Source organism: Ictalurus furcatus, chromosome 26 (genome assembly GCF_023375685.1).
Source record: "Ictalurus furcatus strain D&B chromosome 26, Billie_1.0, whole genome shotgun sequence".
In the NCBI taxonomy this organism is placed as follows: Eukaryota; Metazoa; Chordata; class Actinopteri; order Siluriformes; family Ictaluridae; genus Ictalurus; species Ictalurus furcatus.
The window spans coordinates 18,980,232-19,005,846 of NC_071280.1; the positions used below are offsets into that span (position 1 = coordinate 18,980,232).

General features: G+C 36.8%; 2 protein-coding genes across 3 annotated transcripts; both read right to left on the reverse strand.

Moving 5' to 3' along the window:
* Positions 1 to 647: 647 nt before the first annotated feature.
* LOC128602279 (adhesion G protein-coupled receptor E3-like) lies at positions 648 to 12,963 on the reverse strand. Its single transcript, XM_053615974.1, has 17 exons — positions 12,556 to 12,963; positions 12,387 to 12,440; positions 11,395 to 11,688; positions 10,368 to 10,502; positions 10,099 to 10,124; positions 9,375 to 9,452; positions 9,090 to 9,276; positions 8,865 to 8,978; positions 8,012 to 8,193; positions 6,998 to 7,156; positions 5,638 to 5,862; positions 4,305 to 4,534; positions 4,122 to 4,182; positions 3,752 to 3,843; positions 3,443 to 3,605; positions 2,728 to 2,828; positions 648 to 1,672 (listed from the first exon to the last, which is right to left on the reverse strand). The coding sequence occupies exons 1-17, from the start codon at positions 12,773 to 12,775 to the stop codon at positions 1,669 to 1,671; spliced, it is 2,325 nt and encodes a 774-aa protein (XP_053471949.1). The 5' UTR covers positions 12,776 to 12,963; the 3' UTR covers positions 648 to 1,668.
* A 5,373-nt stretch (positions 12,964 to 18,336) lies between these two features.
* LOC128602293 (CMRF35-like molecule 1) lies at positions 18,337 to 22,441 on the reverse strand. Of its 2 annotated transcripts, XM_053616004.1 has the most exons (7): positions 21,942 to 22,441; positions 21,549 to 21,857; positions 21,350 to 21,457; positions 20,712 to 20,759; positions 20,099 to 20,188; positions 19,198 to 19,238; positions 18,337 to 19,116 (listed from the first exon to the last, which is right to left on the reverse strand). In XM_053616004.1, the coding sequence occupies exons 1-7, from the start codon at positions 21,979 to 21,981 to the stop codon at positions 18,967 to 18,969; spliced, it is 786 nt and encodes a 261-aa protein (XP_053471979.1). In that variant the 5' UTR covers positions 21,982 to 22,441; the 3' UTR covers positions 18,337 to 18,966. The 2 variants fall into 2 exon arrangements, with proteins under 2 accessions (XP_053471979.1, XP_053471980.1); XM_053616005.1 differs by lacking the exons at positions 18,337 to 19,116; positions 19,198 to 19,238; positions 20,099 to 20,188 and adding an exon at positions 20,286 to 20,433 and having other exon boundaries at positions 20,705 to 20,759.
* Between the last annotated feature and the right edge of the window lie 3,174 nt (positions 22,442 to 25,615).

A 25,615-nucleotide genomic window follows, 5' to 3' on the forward strand; every position in this document is an offset into this window, starting at 1 on the left:
GAAAAGCCCCACTGTATATAGACTAATTATGGAATATTTCCCTCTAATATATATATATATATATATATATATATATATATATATATATAATTTATATTTAATTAATAATTAATTTATATTTATACCTGAATGACTCGAGTAGTCAGTTTTGATCTGTTTAAATACATTAAAACATACTGTGTTTTCATTATGATCAGCATATATATATATATAAATATATATATATAAATATATATATATATATATATATATATATATATATATATATATCAAAATGTTACAGTATTTGACTATGCTATTGGTGACACAGAACCATATAATTAACATAAATAAACAGCTGTGTGGTTGTGGTTTTTTTAAATATTAGTTTGTAATTTGGTGTTTGATTACACTGATTTTGAAAATGAGTCTTCATAAAACCTAAATGAATAACGGTTCTGTGTAGAAACCTTTGTTTTTTGACTCGTAAGTTAGTCTAAGAACAATTATCATCTGTGATAAATTAGATAATGCCATTTAAGTTCATTCCAAAAAGCATAACTATATACCTAGAGAGAAATTCTAGGCATTTCTAGTAATTCAGGCACTTATACTTGCAGGCACTTATAATGCATTAGATTTACTTTTACATTTACATCAGTAACCTTTAAAGCTCTAATGATGGGCTAGAATTAATGCCTTATTTATAAAATATAATGCCACATGCTTGAACTTCACAACCTTTATATAATATAACATGATATAATATAATGCAATATAGTATAATAAGGTATAATATTGTTAGATTTTCATTTATCACAATGTAAATATTTATGTCTTCAGATCTCCGTCAGCCCTTTCAACCTGTTCTACCATTACTTCTATTAACTTTTAGTTCTGTGCTTAGAAAGTGTGGTTCTCCTCAGAGAGCTTCAGATCGATCTGGGAAGCCTAAGTGAACACACACGGACACATGCATGCTCAAATAGACATCCCACTTTATTCATGCAAACCAAGAGTATTTATATACTTTGATAACAGCAGTGCGTGGACAGTTTCTACTGGTCCAGGTGTCAGACAGATTTAAACAAAACACACAGCACATAGTCAAAATACAAAATAAGTCCTGTGTCATGTTGACACGGAAATACATGTGTATTTCAAGTATATAGCTATAATCAAGGATAGCAGTTGATCAGCTTATTTAAAGAGGTAATTAAATGAATACATTCATCATAGGCATTTGATAGCAGTTTATAATATAAGAGGGTACATGATATAAGAGAATTTCCTTTCAAATATAGTACAATATAATATAATATAATATAATATAATCTTTGTATAATAATGGCCTGTGAGTAATTATAAATTGACCAAAATATTAATGAAATATTATAAAGGCATTCTAATCATTTAAAATGTCATCACTGAATAATTCAAGTAAATTGCATTTGTCATTTTGCTATAAAAACTTGTAGGACACGAATTATTTATAAAAAGCTATTCCTTTTCTTTTCTTTTTTTTTCTTTTTCTTTCTTTTTTTTTTTTTTTTGCAATGTAATATTGAAACGCTTTGAATTCCAGATTTATTAAAACAATTATAAAAAGGACACACACATGTTGCATCTCAGGAGCTATATCAGAATCTTTGTGATTTTTCCATGACTTTCAATTACATTTCTTCAAGATCATCTGTAAAAACAAAAATTGAATTCACAACAACACCAACAAGATGCAGAAACAGAAATGTTTAATTATTTGTGATTGTCTTTATGTATTTACTTTAACATGTTATATATTTAACAATATAATTTTACAAATGCAAATTATTATTTTTTCAAATACACAAAAAAGTTATGAAACAAATGCTGAAGTGCCATCTTCTTCCTCTTCTATTTATTATTATTATTATTATTATTATTATTATTATTATTATTATTATTATTATTATTATTATATTGAAATACCAGGTAATAATTAAAACCCTGAAATGTGTAGTTAAAATAAAAAACATTCTCTTAAACTGCTTAAAATAATAAGATGATCAGTTAAAATAATGTCACAAATGTGCTTAAGAGCTTCGGTTATTATACGTTATTCTTCTGAGACACAAAATGATAAATGATACATTATTATATCACGTTATTATATATTCCACATTAAGAACATGAGTATGAGTATAAATTTTAAATATACTTGTCAAAAAGGCAAAGTGGAATTAACTTGTCGTTTTACATTGGTAAAACTTGGTTAATTTTGTCGTTAACATTTGAACGTATTTACAAAAGCTTGTGAAATTAAAGGCCTTTAACAGCAAACCACCGATGTTGTAGAATAAATCCTACATCACAACATCATAATTGATTATTTTAGGTTCTTTTCAGGTTTACGTAAGAATTCAGATACTTAGACGGATGATTTTGTAGTCCAGTATCACATGTTGTACAGGGTGAAGTTACCGCTAGCTATTTAGTCAAAGGATATAAAAACAAATAGCTGTATCGTGTGTTCTGCGTCATTCATTTCCTTTCAGATTCTCAGTGTAATTACGTATTTTGTACAGAAACGGTTAGCCGAAATATGACGGCCGAAATTCACCGACTGTTTGCATACAAATCTTGATTAAAGTACATTTAAGAGTGAAAACAGCTACAGTTAGGGTTAGGGTTAGATTCGCTTTCATATTCCTTGGTCATGTGACACACTGACTGTTCTTTAAACAAGACGTTCATGTTGTTTCATATTACTTTGAATGTGAATATGAAGCACTCTTCTGGTCTTCTGCCATGGACTTGTACATGGAGCTGTGGCGAAGGGCAATCCACCACTTCCTGTACTGCTGCCTGATCTAAAATCAAGTAAAATCAAACCGATGGTGCAATGTTACAGATGTTAGCATACTGTTACTACCCGAAGTTGATTATTTTCTTATAACAGCATGTTGTTTTCCACTTACACCACAGCAATCTGCCAATACTTACAATTCTACATTGATTAAAGTACACTTTCAGCCTTGTATAGTTACATGTTAATGGCGTGGAACATCCGTGAGACAAGTTTGCTTCTGTTCTCACTCGGCTATCAACATTCATTCCTTCACCAGCCTCTCCACAAAGACCAAACATCTCTGTACCGCGCATGTCAGAAAACTTATAGTTTTCCCTCTGACTGTTACAAAGCGCTGACACTGGAGACTCCTTCCGTAAACGTTAAATAAACACCTCGTTACAGAAAACGTCACTGTATCAAAGATGACTTGCTTTTTTTTAATCTGGAGCGTCCGCCATAAAAATCAGAATCCAACAGCACTGCGGTTAACCTCAATATGTGTAAATAAAATAAGTAATATAAATAACAATAATAAAAATAAGCAGAATATTTAAGGGTTACGAGGCACGGCACTACAATTCGACTGAGTGGGTACGACTCTATCTGCTCCCTCATGAACCAGTAACTTCTCACCTCTTGGTTGAGGACACAATGAACAAAGAAGATGAAGGTTCCCTGCTGCGAATTGAAGAACAGGAAGACAATATCTATCAAGCGGCTGTTCCCAACGAAGAAGCCCAGGGTCCAAGGGCAGCCAAGAATGATGAACTGGAGCAGGGTTTTAAACACAAGGGTCCTACAGAGAGAGAACGAGATAGAGAGATGGAGAGAGAGAGAGATGGAGAGAGAGGAGGAAAATCAGAAAGAATTTACAGAAAGTATTTATGTAAATATGTAAATATATTGTTAGGTGAATTAGCTAAGGTGTGTGATGTGTATTACCGGGTGTGTTTTAGGTGCGAAACGTTTCTATCCAGCTTTGATAAAGCCATCCTGAGATTTACGGTGATCACACAAGAAAGAAGCAAGTTGATCTGTAAGAGTGATGGAAATGAATTAGATTAGATCTAAATGATTAGACAAGGATGTACATTTTAATTCCAAATTTGAATATTTGCAACATGATCCACAAGTATATCTTATTCATACTGTATATTAATAAAGTAAAATAAAAAATAAAAAAAATTCTTTGTTTTGCTTTTACTGATATTAGTAGGTCGTTGTTGCAAATGTTAAGTTGTAAGTTAAGCAATAGATATTATAAATACATCTGACAGCTCTACAGCTCGATGCATCTGTATTTAGGACTTACAGCAAGAATGCAAGTCACGGGACCCAGAAAACTCCAGACGAATTTAGTCTTAAGCCAGCATCTGCACACAGGTAAACCAGGGGTTCTTAAATTAAGTACAATTTTGTGCATAGTGTCATCAGATCATAATAGATCATGTTATGGTACAACAGTTCAAAGCTAAAGCTTTAACCAGTCTCTTACCTATCATTACCGTAGGCATCAGGATACAGTCCAGAAGTCACGCCCACCACAGACAGGGGGATGATATATCCGATCACAAGCATGCATTTCCAGCTAAGCACCTCTTGCTGCTTTGAAGTGATCCTTGATAGGTTCTTCACAAAGATGTAGAGCAAAACCGCCTCAGTCAACATCCAGACAAACGCTGATAAAAAGAGGAAATGTATGACACCAGCCAGCACTACACACAGCTGTAAGAGAGAGAGAGAGAGAGAGAGAGAGAGAGAGGCATATAGGGTAAGACACAGAGATAGAAAGAAAGACAGAGAGTGGGATAATATTATTTTTAGCTGGGATTGTATCAAAAGTGACATGATTAGTTAAACGGAGTCATGTGCAAATAAAAGTGTCACGTGATCTCAATATAAATACACCTGTTCCTGGACGAACGCAGAGTTCGATAGACAAACAAACAGCATCATGAAGTCCAAGGAGTGACTGAAGTAGTCTTGTCCTAATCAATCAATTAGGCTTTGGTTTAAAAACACTAGAAATCACTAACTTTGAACATCTCTCAGAGGTAGGCTAAATCCGTTATTAAAATCTGAAAGCAAATGACACTGATGTGACACCGATGTGCCTACAGGAATCTCTCAACCAAAAGTCATTGAGCGTGTAAAAAAGTGGGTTAATCAGAGAAACAACAAAGAGGCTGAAGGTGACTAATCCTCACAGCGAAGGAGCTTGATGGTAGCATCTTGCTGGCCTTTTGATGGTTTTACACTGAGATCATATGGCACTTTATTTGCACAAAGGTCAACTCAATTTGTCTAATTGTGTAACTTCTGATGGTAACTGCTCACAGCAGCAGGGTGAACACATACACAAACACAACTTTAATAGTGTTGAATTGTAGATAATTTTGCAATCTGTATTGATTTCCCCACACTGGGTTATTATGTGTACCTTCATGAAAAATAATCCCAATTTTGAGCTACTGTTTGTAACACTACAAACTTGAAAATTTATGTACAGCACTGTACAGTACGTCTATAGGGCCAATGGCAAATATATCCCACCTTGTACGATCCCTCGAGGATTAACTACAAACTTCTGCTATGACTGGGTATAGTCTTATGCTTTTGTTGTGTTAGTTAGATGGAGGATATTCAGTTCAGGAGAGTCCATTACTAACCCAAAGTGTCAGTGAAGGAGAACCATGATAGACCAAAGACACAGGAAGTAGTTAAAGAGTCCAGATTGACTTGACAAACACTAATCGTAGTGAGGGTATTTAAAGAGAGGAAGTCATCAAACTCACATCAGATGACTGTATATTAGTAATCACACTTACCTGATATGTTTTTTTTACGGTCTCCAGGTATTGTTGTGTGAGCAGGAAAAACAGGTGCGCAAGAAACAAGCTTAAACACAGATTGAGCAAAGCTGTGTTGGTCACATTCTGGCCTCGCTGGCACACAGCAAGAGTCAATATAGTCAAGATGAGGAACACCAACCCCACGGACACAGCCACTGTGTTAATGAGATCCATGGCACTATCATCACCACCATCCTGCAACTTAAATACACATCACATTTTAATACATCTGACAAAAAAAATAAATAAAATTTCAGTGATCACTTTATTTATTTATTTATTTATTTATTTATTTATTAAACAGTAAACTATGGATGTATTGGATTCCCTTAATAAGAAGGAATAAGAAGGATTGTATGAAATAAATATAATGCACGTTCAATTTTTCCACCCAAAACTGAAAGCATACGGTAACAATTAACGCTATACCAACTTTGACCACAAGTGGGAACTGTCTTTTCTTTCTTCTTAGGGGTGATTTATACTTCTGTCAGCATGTAGAGCTGAACATGTCAGGACATTGAGTGTGGACTTTCTCAAAGTTTGAAGTTTTTATATTTGCAAATAATGTGAGAGTGTCCACTAGGGGACAGTGTTGCATGAGCCACACCAGAATTTACAGGAAAAGGCAAACAAAAATCAGCGAAAACAAAGCAGAGCTCCATGTTTCACTGTAGGAATAAAAATAGAAGGTAAATTTGTTTGATCAATTATAAACCAAGTCACTGCTCACTGAAAGCATTTACATCCATCCATCCATCCATTTCCTGTACTGCTTATCCTTATTGGGTCACGTGGAAACTGGAGCCTATCCCAGGGGGCAAGGGGCACAATAATAAACAGTTCTAGCAAGCATGGGATAATTATTTACTGTGATTTACATCACCTACATCTTGACTTAATTGGGAGTCTGTTAGAAGAAAGAGAAAGTAAAGTGTGTGATCCTACAGGATCAGCAGTCACCTGAAGGCTGCTGCATTAAAAAAGTGTCACCGTGTCTCTCCACATTCCACATTTATAAACCATAAACCCCCTCTCTGTATCACAACTCAATTACACATCAACATAAAAGTACTGTATGAACCAGGCCTGACCTTTTATGAAGCCTGGTTAAAAAAAAAAAAAAAAAAATTGCGGGAGCTAAATGCTTCTTTCATGTTATACCAGTTTTGACCACAAGGGGTGGTCAAAAGTGGGTGGTGATTTCATGAAAAATAACAAGTTTTGCATTCCATCAACCTTTTGATGTAAAAATTGACAAATAATATTCATTCATGTAAAAGGAATAGACGTTAAAACCTTACATTTCTCATACCAGAATCTACTGGTCTCTTACATTGTCTGGGTTGGTCTGCATGATGAGAGCGAAGGTAGACAGGTGAGTACAGGAGCACACCGTGAAGTTGCTGCTATTCGTTGTGATGCTACAACCATTTTCAACCCATTCAGTGTCCTTCCAGTACACACAGGAGAGCTGTCCCGCACTGTTTAATGCCTGGCCAATGAAAGAAAAGTAACCATGACACCTTATTTATCAATAGTTTATAGATGATCTACTAAACATTATGAGTGATTAGCTGTACTATCCAAATATTGTAAAAATAAACAAACAATCAAACAAACAAACAAAAAACCTTCTCATTCTTGTCAGGGTCATCAAGTAAACTTTGTAGGTTCAGCTACGTTGTTTACAAAAGTCTGGTGTCTAAGTGAATAACATGATTGAATGACGACATCAATTAGCCTTTAATGCTTAACCATTAACCCACTGTTCTCACTAATGTTATATGAGCGTTCACATACAACGCATGTAGATTTGTACCAGATTGTTGGTGGCTCAGGTGAGTGTGTGTCGCTAGTACAGTTTTTGTTATCTAATTTGAAAACAATGCCGGTATGAAGCTGAGCACATAACGTAAATCGACCAGTTTTCACACAGATTAGTGTGCTATTTAATTTGTTTTTAATTAGTTAACTTTACAATATGCAACAATATTCTGCCTGCCAACTTGGACGTGACGATTTAATGTCTCCACCTGTCTCTGATTTATGACTTTATTCATACATTTATCAGCTCTACTACAGTATTTATCGACTACTATGGTTCAACCTGCTGAAATTTGTCCACCAGCTGATGAGCTCTGATTTATAGAGAGTGCATAGACTACCTACTGAATAACAACAACTGTAAAAGATTGACATGTTTAATTTTAGTGGATGGCTCGTTGATGGCAGTCACATGAGCAGTTGTTGATGGTCTTTCAATGTATTGAAGCGTGTACAATAGGGGACTGTCCAAATAACGTTACCAAATAAACTCATCTGATATGATTAAGTCAAAATAACTTGCAATGCTGTGCATGAAGGTGAAGCTGACTGGTTTGGTGAGATTTGTGTTGGCAGTTTTAGGAAGTGTTGCTGACACCACAGTGGACATCATGGTTTTAGTTGTGTTTGTAGTGGCCTTGAAGAAGTTGGGTTTCAATATGCTGCCCATGCTCGCGTAGCTCGCAAAGATCGCAGAAGCTGATCCTGGAAAAACAAACAAACACCACCACCACCACCAACAACAACAACAACAACAATAATAATAATAATAATAATAATAATAATAATAATAATAATTAAAACTACAACTGTCACAATTTGGAAATTTGTATTTTGCATGCTGTGAATCAAATGTGGTTAGAGTTTATGATATAATCTGTATGTCAATTTTGAATTTGTTTTTGTAAATAACATAATTTACTCGGTAATTTATAGATAAATTACATTTACATTACATTTTATGGCATTTGGCAGATGCCCTTATCCAGAGCAACTTGCATTTATCTAATTTTATACAACTGAGCAGTTTAGGGTTAAGGGCCTTGCTTGAGGGCTTGGCAGTGTTGGGGCTTGAACTCCTGACCTTCTGATCAGTAACCAGAGCCTTCAACCACTGAGCCACCACTGCCCCATTGTCCCCACTGATCAACATACTCACATGAGTGTGAAGAAAAGTATTATTATAGAAAACATTTCAAATCTGCCAAACTTTTTTTTTGCTCAGTTTGAACTATGAAAACAGGATCAATAATTGTATTATAATATTAAAATAAAGTAGCAGATATTCTGCACACTGACTTAAATATACATTATATACATAAATATACATATATTTGTCAGACACAAGAGTAAATACAAAAAGATTACTACTGTACCTTTGTTATTCTGGGAAATCCCAATGAGATCAATATTCAGGGAAGAACCATTTGCGTAGAGCAGGGGGATTTCCACCAAGGTAGTGTTCATTCCAACCGAAAATATTTGAGCCTCTGGAAAAATCCAGAAACGGGATTGTAGTCCAGTGTAATTAGTAGATTATGTAGACTAACTTAAATTCAGTCGTTTTTCAATTTTTGCAATTTTTCAAGCAGGTTCCATACCCATATCGTTGACGGCAATTTTTGTCGTGCTGTTGGTGTCTGTTGGTGCCACTAGTGCAGACAGCAGTTTCCCAGTGACAGCCAGTAAATTATTTCCATAGTCGATTAACTCCTTGCTGTCAGTAGAATTTTGTCCAGTAATGGTAGCTGTAATATTCATCATTGCGCCCAAATACAATTCCACAGTCTATCAAAAGCAAGAGAGACATCCAGTGAGCACATATCCACATGCAATGATCATCCGGAAATTCAGAATCGGATAATTACGTCACAAATATATCTTACCTTCTGTGGTAGAGGCTCATCTGTATTGTTTAGAATTGCATCAATGTTGTTCAGAAAGTCCTGTGCGCAAGCTGCTGTCTAGAAAAAAAAAAAAATCACTATTAAAATGAACTTAAAGTACCATATCATTTCCATTTATTCATAAATGTAAACGTGTCAAATATCAACCGACCACACTGCTAAAATGTTAGCATAGCTTTTTTTGAGAAAATACATGTAATATGGATAAAATATAAAACTACCAATTAGCTACAAATATAACTGCATTTTCTCCCATGTTTTCTTTCTTCTTTTCAAAACGTAGCTTTTCCCATAACATGCTACCTGCCAAGTACTGCCGTAGCACATCAAAACTAGCTAGCTAAATATTTCTGAAACTAACAATCAAATGTACTGCAGTGCAAGTCTCGATATATATATATATATATATATATATATATATATATATATATATATATATATATATATATATATATATATGCATTTGAATTTGAATAAATGTTGGAATACGAGGCCAGATGATGTATTGATGGTTAAACAAAATGCAGAATTAAATAAATAAATAAACATGTGAGGTGCATAGCATTTAAAGCATTACTGAATCCATTTACATCAAGATTTTCCAACGCTGAATATGAAAAACAAGAAAGACTAAATACTAATAATTCACTTTAAAAATAATATTATAAAGCCAAAAATTGACACCTGTTTCGTTTAATCTTACCTGGCAACCAGGTGACACTTTAAGAACTGGAAAAAAAAATAAGAGTGAGAGAATAAATGATCATTTTAATATGAATAAATTAGAATTAGAATGTCTCAAAGCTGTTTGAATAAGGTCATCTTTTTGTAATGCACCCCATCCTCATTTTACTCGTACAGTGTGCTAACATATCCCCAAAAGCACTGCATTACCGCATGACGTCACTGTGGGGGTGGGGGGGGGGGGGGTTAAGTTGTTGTTTTATTTGTTTTTTAAAGCAGAGCTCGTACCTGAGCATCCATACGTGTTGTTTCCCATTATGTCTGTAGACACTGTTAAGCCAGGTTCACACACACAGCTGCCATAAACAGTACCGCACTGAGCATGGTCTCCACAGGAAGAGGAATTGCTGCAGGATGAATGACCTGTCGACAGGAGGATAAACAAATCAAACTCTTTTACACTTTTTGCTTTAATTGTTGCTGTTTCTAGACGTTCAGACGTGTAAATAACGTGTTGACAGACTTCCTACACTCCAACCGTTCATTTAATCATGTCATTTAATTCACGTGGGTTTATTCTGCATGATTTACAAAATATTAAAGCTGTTGGAAAAACAACAACTAATTATGTTTATTTTGTTGACTTTATTTTTGTCAGAAATCCTGTCCGAGGAACTAACGTTTGGTTATCGGGAAATCTTGATTGTAGCGGGACTTTGCTACAATTTTTTGTAATTCAATTATTTGTTTATTGGATATATTTATCTATTTATTTATTTATTTATTTATTTTTTATTTGTGCTTTTTTTTTGTTTTGTTTGTTTATTTGAAACAGTGAAGTAAGGATTTCAGGGATTTCAGTCTGTGATGTTTTTGTTCATATTTGCATAGTTTCTAAATAATATTAATTTAAAATCTTAATAATGTTAGTGCATAACCATAAAAGAGTAATTCAAGCTAGGTTTGTATAACTCTTAAAATATTGTTGTTGTTTTCTTTTTTATTAGTTTATTTTACAGCAGTGATAGAGAGATTTCAGGGATTTCGAACCGCAATAACTATAAGGAACAAAAAACGTGCTAACTTAGTAAAAATGCGCAGATTTCTTTTGTTTATATTTACACTGCTGGTAAACAAATTTGTACAAACTATGCTAATGTGATATAAATATATAAATATATATATATATATATATATATATAAATGTGCAGAATGAACTGATGAGACTATACAACAAGTAAATAAGTAAGTATACAACAAATATCAAAAACATTGATGGTTTTTGTTTTATTAGCATAGTCAAAGTTTTTCTCACGTGTAGCATAAGTTCTTTTTGTGGGGCGGAGGTAGTAGACAGTGAATCCTTGGCTGCAGGTTATATAATCCGTGTAGTTGATGTTTGAGTTACACGTGAATAAGTTGTAATCCGTGATGTTTCCAGCGGTGTTATTCTGGGCACGTGCGCAGGAAGAGATCACCTGGTCTCCTCCAATACCGATGAAGCGGTACCATCCCTCCTTCAGCTTAATGTCAGTGTTATTACAAAAGGTGGAGCAAAAGCCAACATTCCGCCATGGCTCAGATTTGTTTGTATAACTTGGACAAGAAGCTGAGGGACAAGACATAAATAGATGTTCTATTAATGTAGCTAAATGATAAGTGTGGAAAATAAATATTGTATTTGAGATTAAGGATAAGCACATTTACATACACCACAGTGCTCATGAAGTCTGTATCATGGTTGGTCGGAAGGTTATCGTTTTAGAGTATCGTTTCTATAGTTACAGGGCATTCGCTTGAACAGCAAAGCTCCACGTAAAAAAAATAAATAAATAAAAAATCCACGCAATCACCGACAGAATGTTTTATTCCTTACTTCATAACTCATAACAAATTCAAAAACTCCTATTTTTCAACGTCGTGATAGGAATAGTATAAATCATTCACTAATGATAAATTCAAATCGATTTAATGGATAATGGAATGTTTTAGTCAAATGATCTCTAAAAAGTTTCTTGTAATGGACACTTCTGTTCTGGCTACAAGTCAAAATTATTTGTGTGACTTCATTTTCACGAGCAACGTAAATGAAGGATGAATGAAAGAATAATAATAATAATTTAAACATAAAAGGAAGTGGGTAATATGGTAAAAGCCTAAAAGTAGCTAAAAATGCTACTTTAAAACTAAAGGAAGAATAATAAATATATGGCATTGTCATATAATGCATATGTCTGTGTGTGTGTGTGTGTGTGTGTGTGTGTGTGTGTGTGTATATATATATATACATTCATTTAGTAAACTTACGGTATTGAGCAGTGCTGACGGTTGCATGTGCAGTCAGTAGAATCATGGCAATCCCTGTTAAAGTAATACAAACAAAATCCTCATATATCGCTGATAAATTTAATGTTATGCTACGTCTTTTCTTCGTATAGATTTAGTTTCGAATGAAGAATAAAGAGTGTACACTCACATGACCAAAAACAGCTCATCTTTCTTCTTTCTGCTCTGTACTGTTGCACCTGTATGGTGAGACTGTGATGGTGGACAAGCTCAGGTCTGTCCAACTGAACGGTTGTGATGACATCATCAGCACAAGGACCGATAAGAGAGCAGCAGTAGCTGGGTGTGGCCTCTCTCTCTCTCTCTCTCTCTCTCTCTCTCTTTCTCACTCTCCCATCTTTGTTTCTCATGCATGGCTTTAGAGAGATACTTTAAAAACTTTGTAAATTGAAAAAAACACCAGATTTAGAAGCTTCCTCAAATCTCCTTATGTAGAAATAAACGCTGGAATATTTGTACTACACTATTCTACAATGCAAGTGAATAGGAGCTTGCCAGATTCTGGCTGGGTTTTGGTCATGGTGACAGAAAGTTGTGTACCACAAATGTTTATGAGTTTCTATGGCAATGTCGTATCAACAGCTTTCCAGTGAAACAAACAAACAAACAAAGGCTCTTATCATTAGTCAACGTTGGGTGGAAGAACTCTGCATGTATTCCAGGAAATTCATGCCATAGTCAAATGTTGTGGTTGTGATGTTGGGCCTCTTTCTCTGTGCATGTGTGTCTTTGGATTAACACCTGTAGCTCTATGTAGTCGAGTCATCATTTTCCTTACATCTTTAAATATAAGCCTACTTTCTTATGCACAAACCATTCATGGATAAACTGAGGTGTTTAAAGCATGACTGTGATACTCAAGACATAAATCTGTGCCAACTATAATAACAGTTCATTCCATCTTCCATTAAATCTAATAATCATTAGTTTGTTGATGGTGGGCCTTCACTAACTGAACTTCCCACCCCACCCTCAACAACATGTGACTGCTCTGCCTGAATATTTATTTGCAAATGATTTTCAATCAACTAGATTCTTAAAATACTCATACCAGTACTCCTGATTGGTGCAACACAAAAGCGTTCACCCTAAACAAAAGCATTATAGGCAGCTCACAGGTTGAAATTATGATGACACCACGGCCATTCATGGCAGGGAGTAAAGACAGAAAAATCGGCTGTGTTCTCTGGGTGGCAGGAGCATACTCTGTGAATCATAGCAACACTAGCCAATTGTACTCATCCGTGAGCTCATGTGTCACACTGCCCTGCGATGCAGCATGATCTGTTTGGCTGGCTTCATGTGTCGCTGAAGCGTGTTTGAATTACCAGGTGACCAAAACAATACTCATGCTACAGCCCTTGCACGTGTCTAGTATGGGAGGTGGGGCTGGAGGTAACATCAGATAAGGGTCTAAGCACCTTCTGCACTGGGCCTCACAAACTTGACAAAGTTTCACTGCTGGGATGAAAATCATCCCCTCCATGTCTGAGGCCATGATTTTCCCATGGAAATGAATGGGATGCTACAGGCAGGTGAGGGAGAGACCTTGTACATGGGGAAGGAATTTAAGTACCTTAGGATCTTATTCATAAGTGATGGAATGTTAGATTGACAAATGGATCATGTCAGCTGCAGCGGTGTTATGGTCAGTATACCAGTTTGTGAAGTGAAACAGGGGCTCAGTTTGCCGACAGTCTATGTCCCTGTCCTCATCTACGGTCACAAGCTGGGGGTAATGACTGAAAGAAAAAGGTCACAAGCATTGGATATAAGGTTTCTCTTCAGGGTTTCTGGGCTTACGCTTTATTATAGGTTGAGTAGCTTGACAATCTGGGAGAATTTCAGCGTAGAGCTGCTGCTCCTCTGGTTTGAGTGGATTGAGGTGATTGAGGTGATTTGGGAATTTTGGAAGGATGTTTGAGGCACATCCTACTGGATGGACACCCTGGGGCAGACCCAGGACCTGCTGGAGAGATTATATCTCAAAGCTGGCCTGGGAACATCTTGGGATCCTCCAGAAGGTGCTACAAACTGTAGCTTTGGATGGAGAAGTCTGGACTGTCCATCTCAGTCAGATAGGTAGATAGGCAGAGTTATCTTCTAGAGCTATTCGATACATGCTTTGCTTGTGTTCATGCTCACATTCTGAAACTATCCTGTTTGTTAAAGTATTTTATTCAAAATCACTGAAGCATTTTTTTTTCCTGAGCTTTTTGGGGCTTTCTGCTAATGAGTGCAGATACAAGGGACCTAATAAAATGGCAAATCAGTGACATTATCGATGATTATAAATGATTAACATTATTGTGGACGGAATTACTCTGAATGAGCTGCCTTGCTGTTCATGTTTCCCAGTCGGTTCTCTGGTAACTCAGCTTTTACATGCTGGAGCTCTCTCCCAGCTCCCCAACACATCAGTACCATGGATTCAACAAAAATGTGTGCTGTCTAGGGTCCAGCTTGAAAAAACACTGCTGTAGGGAGTCTGGTCAGTCTGGTCTTGATTTGTTCCTCACTTGATTTGTTACTGTTCAGTCAAATCAGTCACATTTATTTCTAAAGCACATACAAAAACAACAACTGTTGACCAAAGTGCCGTACCGATGAACTAAAAATGACACATGACAATACAAGTAAGAATACTACATTTAGACAGATTCAAAAGCTAAAACAAGAAGTTGGGTTTTGAGACGTGATTTAAAAAACTCGAGAGTTGGTGAAGACTTAATGTAAAGTGGCAATTTATTCCAAAGACTAGGTCCTGCAATTGAATTAGCTCTATCACCCTTCAGTGTTAATCATGACCTAGGGTCAATTCATTGAAGCTATGTGATGACCGTGACGTCTAGATTACTGTTGTCAGAAATATAGAGCGGTGCGAAACCAAGCAAGCCCTTGTAAACAATTAATAACACTTTAAACTGGATCCTGTATGAGATTATAAGCCAGAACAAAGCTAGTACAGGAAGTAATAGAATCACATTTCCTGGTTCCAGTCAAAAGCCTAGCAACAACGTTTTGAACCAGCTGAAGGCGTGAGACGGAAGATTGAGTAACTCACATATAAAGTGCATTGCAATAGTCAAGTCTAGATTAAATGAAAGTATGTATCACAGTCTCCAAATCATTAAAAGTTAAAAATGTTTTTAATTTGTCAATATCCATAAGTTAAAAGATAAAAACTGCACTTGAGTACAAGATTAATTTGACTGTCAAATTTGAAAGGCAAATGAAAAATGGCATCTAGATGTTTGGCTTGTGAGTGTAAGTTATGAGGATAAAGGTCCCATGTTACTATTTACCATAGTATTAGAGTCACGGGGGCCATCTTTGATTTATTTAACTGGAGAAAATTAGCCACGGTCCATCTTTTAATATACTCAAAACAGACAAAAAGAGATTGTAAAGCAGAGACAGCATTAAACTAGCTAAAGCTGAATGATAGGAAATGTTATATTTCTGAAAAATTAGCACCCAAAAAGTAAAGCATGTACAAAGAAAAAGAAAATAGGGCCTAAAATAGAGCTTTGAGGTACTCCACCAGTGATAGGAGCAGAAAACGAGGAGAAATTCCCAATTTCATGACGTTACATTACAGCATTTGGCAGAAGCCCTTATCCAGAGCGACTTACAATTATCTCATTTATAGATCTGAGCACTTGAGGGTTAAGGGCCTTGCTCAAGAGCCCAACAGTGGCAGCTTGGCAGTGTTGGGATTTGAACTCACAACCTTTCAATCAAAAATTCAACGTCTTAACCACTACTGTCTACCACTTCTCTTTCAACTAAGAAAGATCTATCCTTCAGCTTAGAAGCAAACCAATAAAGCGCACTGCCTTGAATTCCATCCAACTGCCATAAACGCTTCAGAAGAATGGTATGTTCAGTTGTATCAAAGGCTGGGCTAAAATCTATCAAAACTAGATTAGCACGCTTCCATGAATCCACAGATACCAATACACCATTTGTCACTTTCAAGAGGGCAGACTTAGTACTCTGTCTTGTTCGGAAACCAGGCTGATATTTGTCGATTATGTGATTTTTACTGTAAAAACAAGAAAATCTGATGAAAGACAACCTTCTCCAAAAAAAGTCTAGAAAGAAAAGGTCATTTTGACATGGGTCGATAATTATTTAAATCCAAAGGCAATGCAACATTTACATGCACATCACCAAACCACTGAAGCAGCCATAAAATGGAAACCTGTATAAAGGAAAAGTTTACAATGGCTTGTATATAATTCACCGAGACTATTCAAATTTGAACCTGCAGGATGTTTAATATTCTGTATAAAGACTCTCTGCTGTAATAGAAAACGAATTAATGCCTTCTGATCAACCGGAGTCCAGAATTCATCACTGATGTGGGATAAATGTATAATAGTGAAAAGTAAATCACACATAATGTACATAAGCACAGTTACACGATCAATGACATTATGCTTAATTCTAGTACATCAACACTTACAGGGATGTCCGTGTTTCCATAAACTTCTCTAATCAGGTTAAATTATGTGTGCTGAAGTATGAGTATGACTATATCTTCAGAATTTCTTCAAGGAAATTTGTAGGGTTTTTTTTTATCTCACTTCAACATGACTACAGAGATTTCCTGAGAATGAAGGACATCGCAGAAGATAATCAGATCATCTCAGGAATTATAACGGTAGTTTAGTAAGATTATAATGAAATATTAAGCTGGCTTGACTCTTTATAACCCTGTGCTACTGCGGAAAAACCTCTGTTTAATTTTCTGATCAAAAATGTGAGGAATAAAATACTGTGTATGCTGCTGTTATAGTATAATACTGTGTAATACTGTATTGAGGATGAGGTTCTATATAGTTAATTCATTCATACATGTGGATATAAATGAACCATAAAATCTGATTTTATGAAAAGTATTAACAATTTTGTGTTTAATGGATGAACAGTATGATTCCCGACATCCCAACTCCAGCCATGTGACCAACAGGAATGCACACACACGCACACACACGCACACACCAGTGCAAATGTTGTCTTTGACCCTTCTGTGACCTTCTCACACACACATAGGAGAGTGCTTTAAACAATGACACAGTATCAGGACAAAAACTTCAGCAGAAGTTCAATACAGTACACTTATAACACTTTAACTATATTAATATTATAAATAATAATAATAATAATAATAATAATAATAACACACACACACACACACACACACACACACACACACACCTAGATCCTATCTAGACAGATAGATAGATAGATAGATAGATAGATAGATAGATAGATAGATAGGGGAAGTGGTGGCTTGGCGGTTTTTATTACATGTAATTACACACATTCATTGAACATAATTAGGGTATTAATTTTAGGAAATGAAGTTGAATTTGAAATGAAGTTGATGTTTGCATCCAAATCTGTTTTATTTCCCAAACATGTCATTCATTAGCCCAGTATTCAGACTTAAACAGAATAGATTTTAACCTTTCATTTTATATTTATAGATGTATAGGGCCTAATTAGTACGTCTCCGAGGTACACTGCCCTCTACAGTGTGTAACTGCACACACACTCGATTGCAAACAAAGCATGGACCTGATTTTCAAGTTACAGTACACATATAAAATACAAAATTAAAACAGAGAATAATGAGAAAAACATTGCAACATGAACAAAAATGGCAATTTAGACTTTTCCAATCAATTATAGCTAATCTTATGCTATAAAATTTTAAATAAGTTTATGCCAGGCTTAATATTTGTCTATTTTTATTTATTTATTTGTATTTTTTTTTTTTTTTTTTTTTTGTGCAACTACGAAGGTATTTGAATTTCAGCTATGCTACACTTGATACACTTTTTAGTGTAAGGACAAGGAAATGCATGAATAAATAAACAAACACAGGAAGGAACGTGTGAATTTTTATGATTCAATTCAATTCAATTTTATTTGTATAGCACTTTTTACAATAGACATTGTCTCAAAGCAGCTTGACAGAAATATCAACATGGTATACAAATATTAAAGGTGTGAATTTATCCCAACTGAGCAAGCCACTGAGTGGCGTTGATCATTTCAGAAAAAAAAAAAAACAAATCTAGAGAACTGTGAATCAAATCAATAAAAACGTACCTTATGAATAATTTATCATTTATACAAATAAATGGCAAATTAAATTATAAAATAAATATAATTTTAAAAATGAGTTAATAAATTAATGAACACATAATTAGACAACATTCATAACATTTTTGTCATTTTAAAATATGTATATCTGTTAATTTATCTATTAGGCCATTTATTTATATTTTAGTTATTTTTCCCTGAACAAACACACACACATGCTATTACCTGTGCATTGCACCGTATTTTATTTATTTATTTATTTATTTTATTTAACTGGAAAACTCTTGGGCATAAATTACTCACAGACAGTAAGCAGGAAATGACATTTTCAAATTCATTGCAAAAGGTATACATACAAAATATAGAACAATATATAGTGTTGTGATATGAAAATTAATAATCAACTAGATAGACATTTATTTCATTGAACAGTGTATATATTGTAGGTAGGCGATGTGGTGGTGACGTTCAGAATGTTTTCGTATTCAGGTAGCGTGTGTGTACTGGCAGGACAAGGATTATGGGAAATGGAGTTCTGGATCTCAAATGAATTGCCTTCAGAGTCAGAAGCCTTGAAGTGGAAACAGATGAGGTTATTCAAAGTATTCTCACGATTTGTCAATTCCAGAGAATTCTTTTCTTGGTTGCTCACCTTTGGTCTTCCTGGGCAACACCGCAACATCACCGAAGTCTCTGAAATGCAAGAGGCTTGTACTTAATATCAGAAAAATGCTAATGTTTTTTCTCTTGTTAGTCACGACACATAATAAAAAACCCTAGCATTTGATCCACCACAGTGCTGCTGAATCCTGGATTGTGATGGGTCAGGAGGTATTGAATAGTTTTGTATAACAGTTTGGACAGTAGCGTAGGTTTATATTAATGCGCTCGTTCTAATACATTATCGTTCCTATAGCAACAGTTAGTTCACAGGGAAGTGGACAGTGGACACTCCACATAAACAAATTAAGGAATGTGAGTAATTGTTAATTTCCTGTAAGGAGATGTTTATTTAACGTTTATGGAAGGAGTCTCCAGTGTCAGAGGTGAAGCTGTAACTTTAAGGTTTCCGACATCTTCAGGAAATAGGAGTTTATGCTTCTTTGCGGTTTCTCGATAACACGACAATCTGCATTGTTGTTTTTTGTCTTATTAACATCAAGAGAGAGAATAAAGAGAGGGCTGGTGAGGGAACGACTGTCTATAGCTGCTCTAACATAAAATGAGAACAGGAACTGACTTGATTCATTGACTTTCCACATCATTAAATGTAACTGTAAATGGATAAAAAAAATATGCTGTATCATTCTTTAATAATTAAAAATTGTTATTTATGCAAATAGCTGTGGTTTAAGATGAATAAAGCACTCAGGGATTTGATATTATTGGAAAACCTCAGGGTGGTAACAGTAACTCCACTCAATCACTCAGTATTTTACTGTAACAGCATGAATCACTCAGTGGTAAAGTACGTGTGCATGTGTGTGTGTGTGTGTGTTTGTGTGTGTGTGTGTGTGTGTGTGTGTGTGTGTGTTTGTGTGTGTGTGTCTTACCCTTATAACATAAAGTTAAAAACACCAGAATCCACACCAGTGAAGTGAGCAGTAAAACCCCCACAGACACATAGAGGTAAAGTCGCCAATCTAACAAAACAAACACATTATTTCTCTTCTCAGTGTTATCATGGCATGTTACATGATATGACATGCTCTGTAGAATGCACTGTCTTAGCTCAACTTGCTAAGCAAAACCACAACTTCCTGAAGAAAGCCTTGACAGAACGCAACCACCTTCTGAACTCTTCCTCGCTCTGTGTAAACCTCCTTTAAGGCTCCTGTAGACTAATCGAGGCCTGGCAGTAATGTAAGGTTCTATACCTGTCTTCTGTCTTTTTAGCAACAACAACAACAACAACAAAAAAAAAACACAAAAAACTTTCAGTATAAGGCCTGGACTGCATTGCTACTTGTTATGATTTTACACTAAATTAAATAGATTTTTTTTATGCATACAGGCTATGCAATGTGTAATGTTATCTTGTAAGTCTTATTTTAGAGTAAGATTTTAGTGATACAGGCAAAGACTGAATAATGTTGTGAATTTGTGGTTTGGGGGGAAAGAAAGGAGTCAAAAAGCAAAAAGACAACAAATGTTAGCACCTCTCACCTGTTGTTTGGTTGTTGTTGTCAGTTGGCTGATTTGTTGCTATAGTAACTGAAGCAGAAAGAAAAAGAATTTTCACTTAAAACAGGTTGAAATCACTTTCACCAGCATTTTCTGTACCGCTTATTCAATACAGGGTCATGGGGGAGCATGAAGCCCATCCCAGAGGACTCGGGGCACAAGGCGGGGGACGCCCTGAACAGGGTGCCAACTCATCGCAGGACACAATCGTACACAATTTGGAAACACCAATCAACCCATATCTTTGGACTGGGGAGGAAACCAGAGTAAGCAGAGGAAATCATTGAAGCATGAAGACGTCGGAAAACCTAAAGTTACAGCTTTACCTCTGACTGTTACACAGCTCCGACACTGGAGACTCTTTCCATAAACGTTAAATAAACACATTTCTCCTTATAGAAAACTTCACCCTATCAACAATTACGCACTTTTTTCGATTTGTTCATGTGGAGCGTCTGCCGTCGGAGTCCCTGTGAATGAGCAGTTGCTATAGAAACGATAACGTATTAGAATGAGAGCATTAATATAAACCTGCGCTACTGTCAGTGCCACTGTTCTAGAAAACTAATCAACACCTTCTGACCAATCGGAATTGAGTGCTGTGGTATAAGTGTGCGTACCTGTTGTATATGTGGCATTGGGTGTTATTGAAGTACTTCCCAGATAACTAATAGTACTTGGAGAATAAATGTGAGTTCGTGTGCTCAGTGATGGAGAACTCGGCAGCGCTGTGAGGGAAAAAAGTGAATCATGTTACAGTTTTTTAGTTTTTAGTTTTAGTATTTTTGCAGTCATTTCTCTACAACTTTTAGACCGTACCCTCAAGAACTGTAAGGCTGACCTCAGTGTACGTGTCACCAAACATTCTGTCTACTGCACACCAGTATTTCCCGGAGTCCGTCTTTTTCAGGTCAGCAATAGTCACAGTGAAGACGTTCCCTCTGTCCTGTATCTGATATCTCACATGAAGAGGTTTGACCGAGTCAGCAACAACATCCTTTTCTTCTTTACACGGGTCTTTACAGAAGTACTTCCTGTTACCGTTTGCCCACACATGAGAGCACTCTATTGTGACTGACTGTCCTTCATATTCATTCATTTTAATCCCAGATGTCACGAAGCTTCGTGCTGTCGAACAGATCATAATTTATTTAAAGTTTGGAGTGTCTCATATTTTCTTGTAATTTTATGTAATAAAAAGGTGCAACTCACCCGAGAGGAGGACACAAATAACACCGAGAAGGAGCTTCATTATAATCCGAAATGATCCAGTTCCTTTTAAAGCTCGTCTGTGTTCAGCTGTTTGAGATGGTTACGAAGTCCGGAGTTGTGGGAATGATCATTGCTCAAGATGAACAACTCACACATTGTGGTTCAGTTCAAGGAAGTGAAGACGTCAGTCTCCCCTCACCACACTCTCTCTCACACACACACACACACTCACACACACACACACACACTCACACACCCACACACTCACACTCACACGCACACACACACACACACACACTCACACACACTCACACACACACACACACACACACACACTCACACACCCACACATACACTCACACACACACACTCACACACACACACACACTCACACACACACACACACACACTCACACACACACTCACACACACACACACTCACACACTCACACGCACACACACACACACCCACACACACACCCACACACACACACACTCACACACACTCACACACACACACACACACACACACTCACACACCCACACATACACTCACACACACACACACACACACACTCACACACACACACACACACACTCACACACACACACACACACACACTCACACACCCACACACACACACTCACACGCACACACACACACACACACTCACACACCCACACATACACTCACACACACTCACAGACACACACACACACTCACACGCACACACATACACTCACACACTCACACACCCACACATACACTCACACACACTCACACACACACACACTCACACACCCACACATACACTCACACACACTCACAGACACTCACACACACTCACAGACACACACACACACTCACACGCACACACACACACACACACACACTCACACACCCACACACACACACTCACACGCACACACACACACACACACTCACACACCCACACATACACTCACACACACTCACAGACACACACACACACTCACACGCACACACATACACTCACACACTCACACACCCACACATACACTCACACACACTCACACACACACACACTCACACACCCACACATACACTCACACACACTCACAGACACTCACACACACTCACAGACACACACACACACTCACACGCACACACACACACACACACACACTCACACACCCACACATACACTCACACACACTCACACACACACACACTCACACACACACACACTCACACACACACACACACACACACCCTTTTAAGGACTGATAAGTCAAAACATTGACCTTTCTTAAACCTATTTTAAATACACAGTTCTTTACGCATACATTCAGATGGTTTCCTTTTCTGAGCGTTCACTTACTAAAACCTCTGCAGCTCTATTATATTTTAAGATTCAGTGTAATTGTGTTTTACTTTTAAGTTATTCTGTTTCATTAATTTATACTTTTTTTTTTAGTGTTTAATATGTTTGCCACGCACCTCCAGGGTGGGGTTTGGTTCCCACCTCCACCTTGTGTGCGTGGAGTTTGCATGCATTAGGGGTTTCCTCTGGGTACTCCGGTTTCCTCCCCCAGTCTAAAGACACGCGTTGTAGGTTCATAAGCGTTTCCAAATTGTCCATAGTGTGTGCGATTGTGCACTGCGATGGATGGGCACCCTGTCCAGAGTGTTCCCCGTCCTTGTGTCTCGAGTCCCCTGGGATAGGCTCCAGGCTCCCCACGACTCTGTGTAGGATATGGGAAATGGATGGATGGATTTTATTATTTACATTTTATTTCTTTTTTAATTTCCCAACATTTGAGTAAGCAAAACACTGAAATGTATAATACATGTTATGTATTTATTGATCTATACTTACTCATAGTCACAGCAACTGCTCTGATTTTACTCTTAATGACGAGTGTGTTCAAAATCTTGTCTACATTACAAACTCTGGTTTGTGCAAGTGGACACACGAGTGCAGGGCTGGTAGGGTGGGAATTGGTCAGGACAAACCCCCCATCCCCTAGCACAGGGTCAGCCATGATACAGCACCCCTGGAGCAGAGAGGGTTAAGAGGCCTTGCTTAAGGACCCAACGGTGGAAGCTTGGCAGTTCTGGGGTCTGATTAGTAACCCAGAGCAATCTTTTTCAGTCGCATTATCGACGTGCATTACAGACATGTACACACCTTAATCACATTATTAACGTCGTGTGAGAGTTTTCACCGCATTGTGCGACAGGACACATACACACATGTCAGTGCTCAACTGTTTGACACCAAACAAGAGAGCATGGATGCATCCATGCATGCGTCCACATACTTACCTGCTATATAGTAAGAGAAATACATGCATCTCATTTACTATATAGACGGTAAGTACACGGTTTGGGACGCAGCCCACGGCTTCAAGCAGTCGTCTATTTGCACGTACAGCATGACAAATAATTAACCGCACTTGAAGCTTTCATAAAATTAAAACACCCCAAACTGTATACGTTACCATAATGAAGACGAACTGTGTGTCGATACATGAAATTCTGGAGGGACGTCAGACGGCGTGGCGTGGGGACGTAATGACGTGTGCCATTAATCGATCTATGTTCTATAACATGTAAAACAGGAACATGAAAGGAATATTCTAAAAGCGACTCATGTAAACACCTTAATCACAATACTGTCTTACTCAGAATAAGGTCAATAATTAGATTACTGTTGTCCATGTAAACGTAGTCAATGAGGTGGTGTGATGAAGATGAGTTACTGTTACCACATTGACGTTTATGATTTCCCTATAACAGCATGTCCCCAAATGTTTTATTCCTCATATACCAATTTATGAACATTTCTTTCCGTTTTGTTTTTTTGTTTGTTTGTTTTTTTGTTTTTTTGTTTTTTTTAATAAAGATCATACCAAACTAATTTATCCATTTACAGTTGCATTTAATGTTGGGGACCATCCACAAAACAATAAGTTAGTTCTGTTGTCACTTACATTATAGCAGCTATAAACAGTCGTTCCCTCACCAGTGTCTTTTTTCTCTCTCTTGAAATTAATATGAGGGAAAAATTCAGCAAAGCATTCTAACAGACTTCTCTGTCCTGAAGACTTTCCTGTGTCTGAAATCTTTACATCTGATTGTTGCAAAGCCCTGATACTGCATAACGGATTAGAAAGAGTGCATTAATATAAACCTGTGATTTGTAGATGCGCTACTGTCAGTTCTGCTGTTATAGAACACTAATCAACATGTTCTGACCAATCACAGTCCAGAATTCAACAGTGCTGCAGTATAAAGTTAGATTTCCTGCATGTTCACTCATCTGTCTCTGTGATGTCGTGTTCTCCCACCTCAGGAAAATCTTTACACCAATGTAGCAGTGACAAATCCTATCAACACTGTATCTGATTCACCCTCAGCCAATCAGGATGAAGTTCTCTATGCCAGCATTGTACACCAGAGTGCCGTTGACCCCGGGAAACGCTGAGAGTTCTGCTGTGAAAGCTTCTGCCTCTGAGGATGAGGAGGTTCAGTACTCTAGTGTCAGATTCACTCGCAGTGGTGCTGACTACAGGTGAGAGGAGCAGGTCTGTTTCCTCCACTCTAACAGAGCTGGAAATGATCTTCTGCTGGATCTTACTGTGATCATTTACTCTCTTTCTGTAGGCCTTCCAATGATGAGGATCCCACT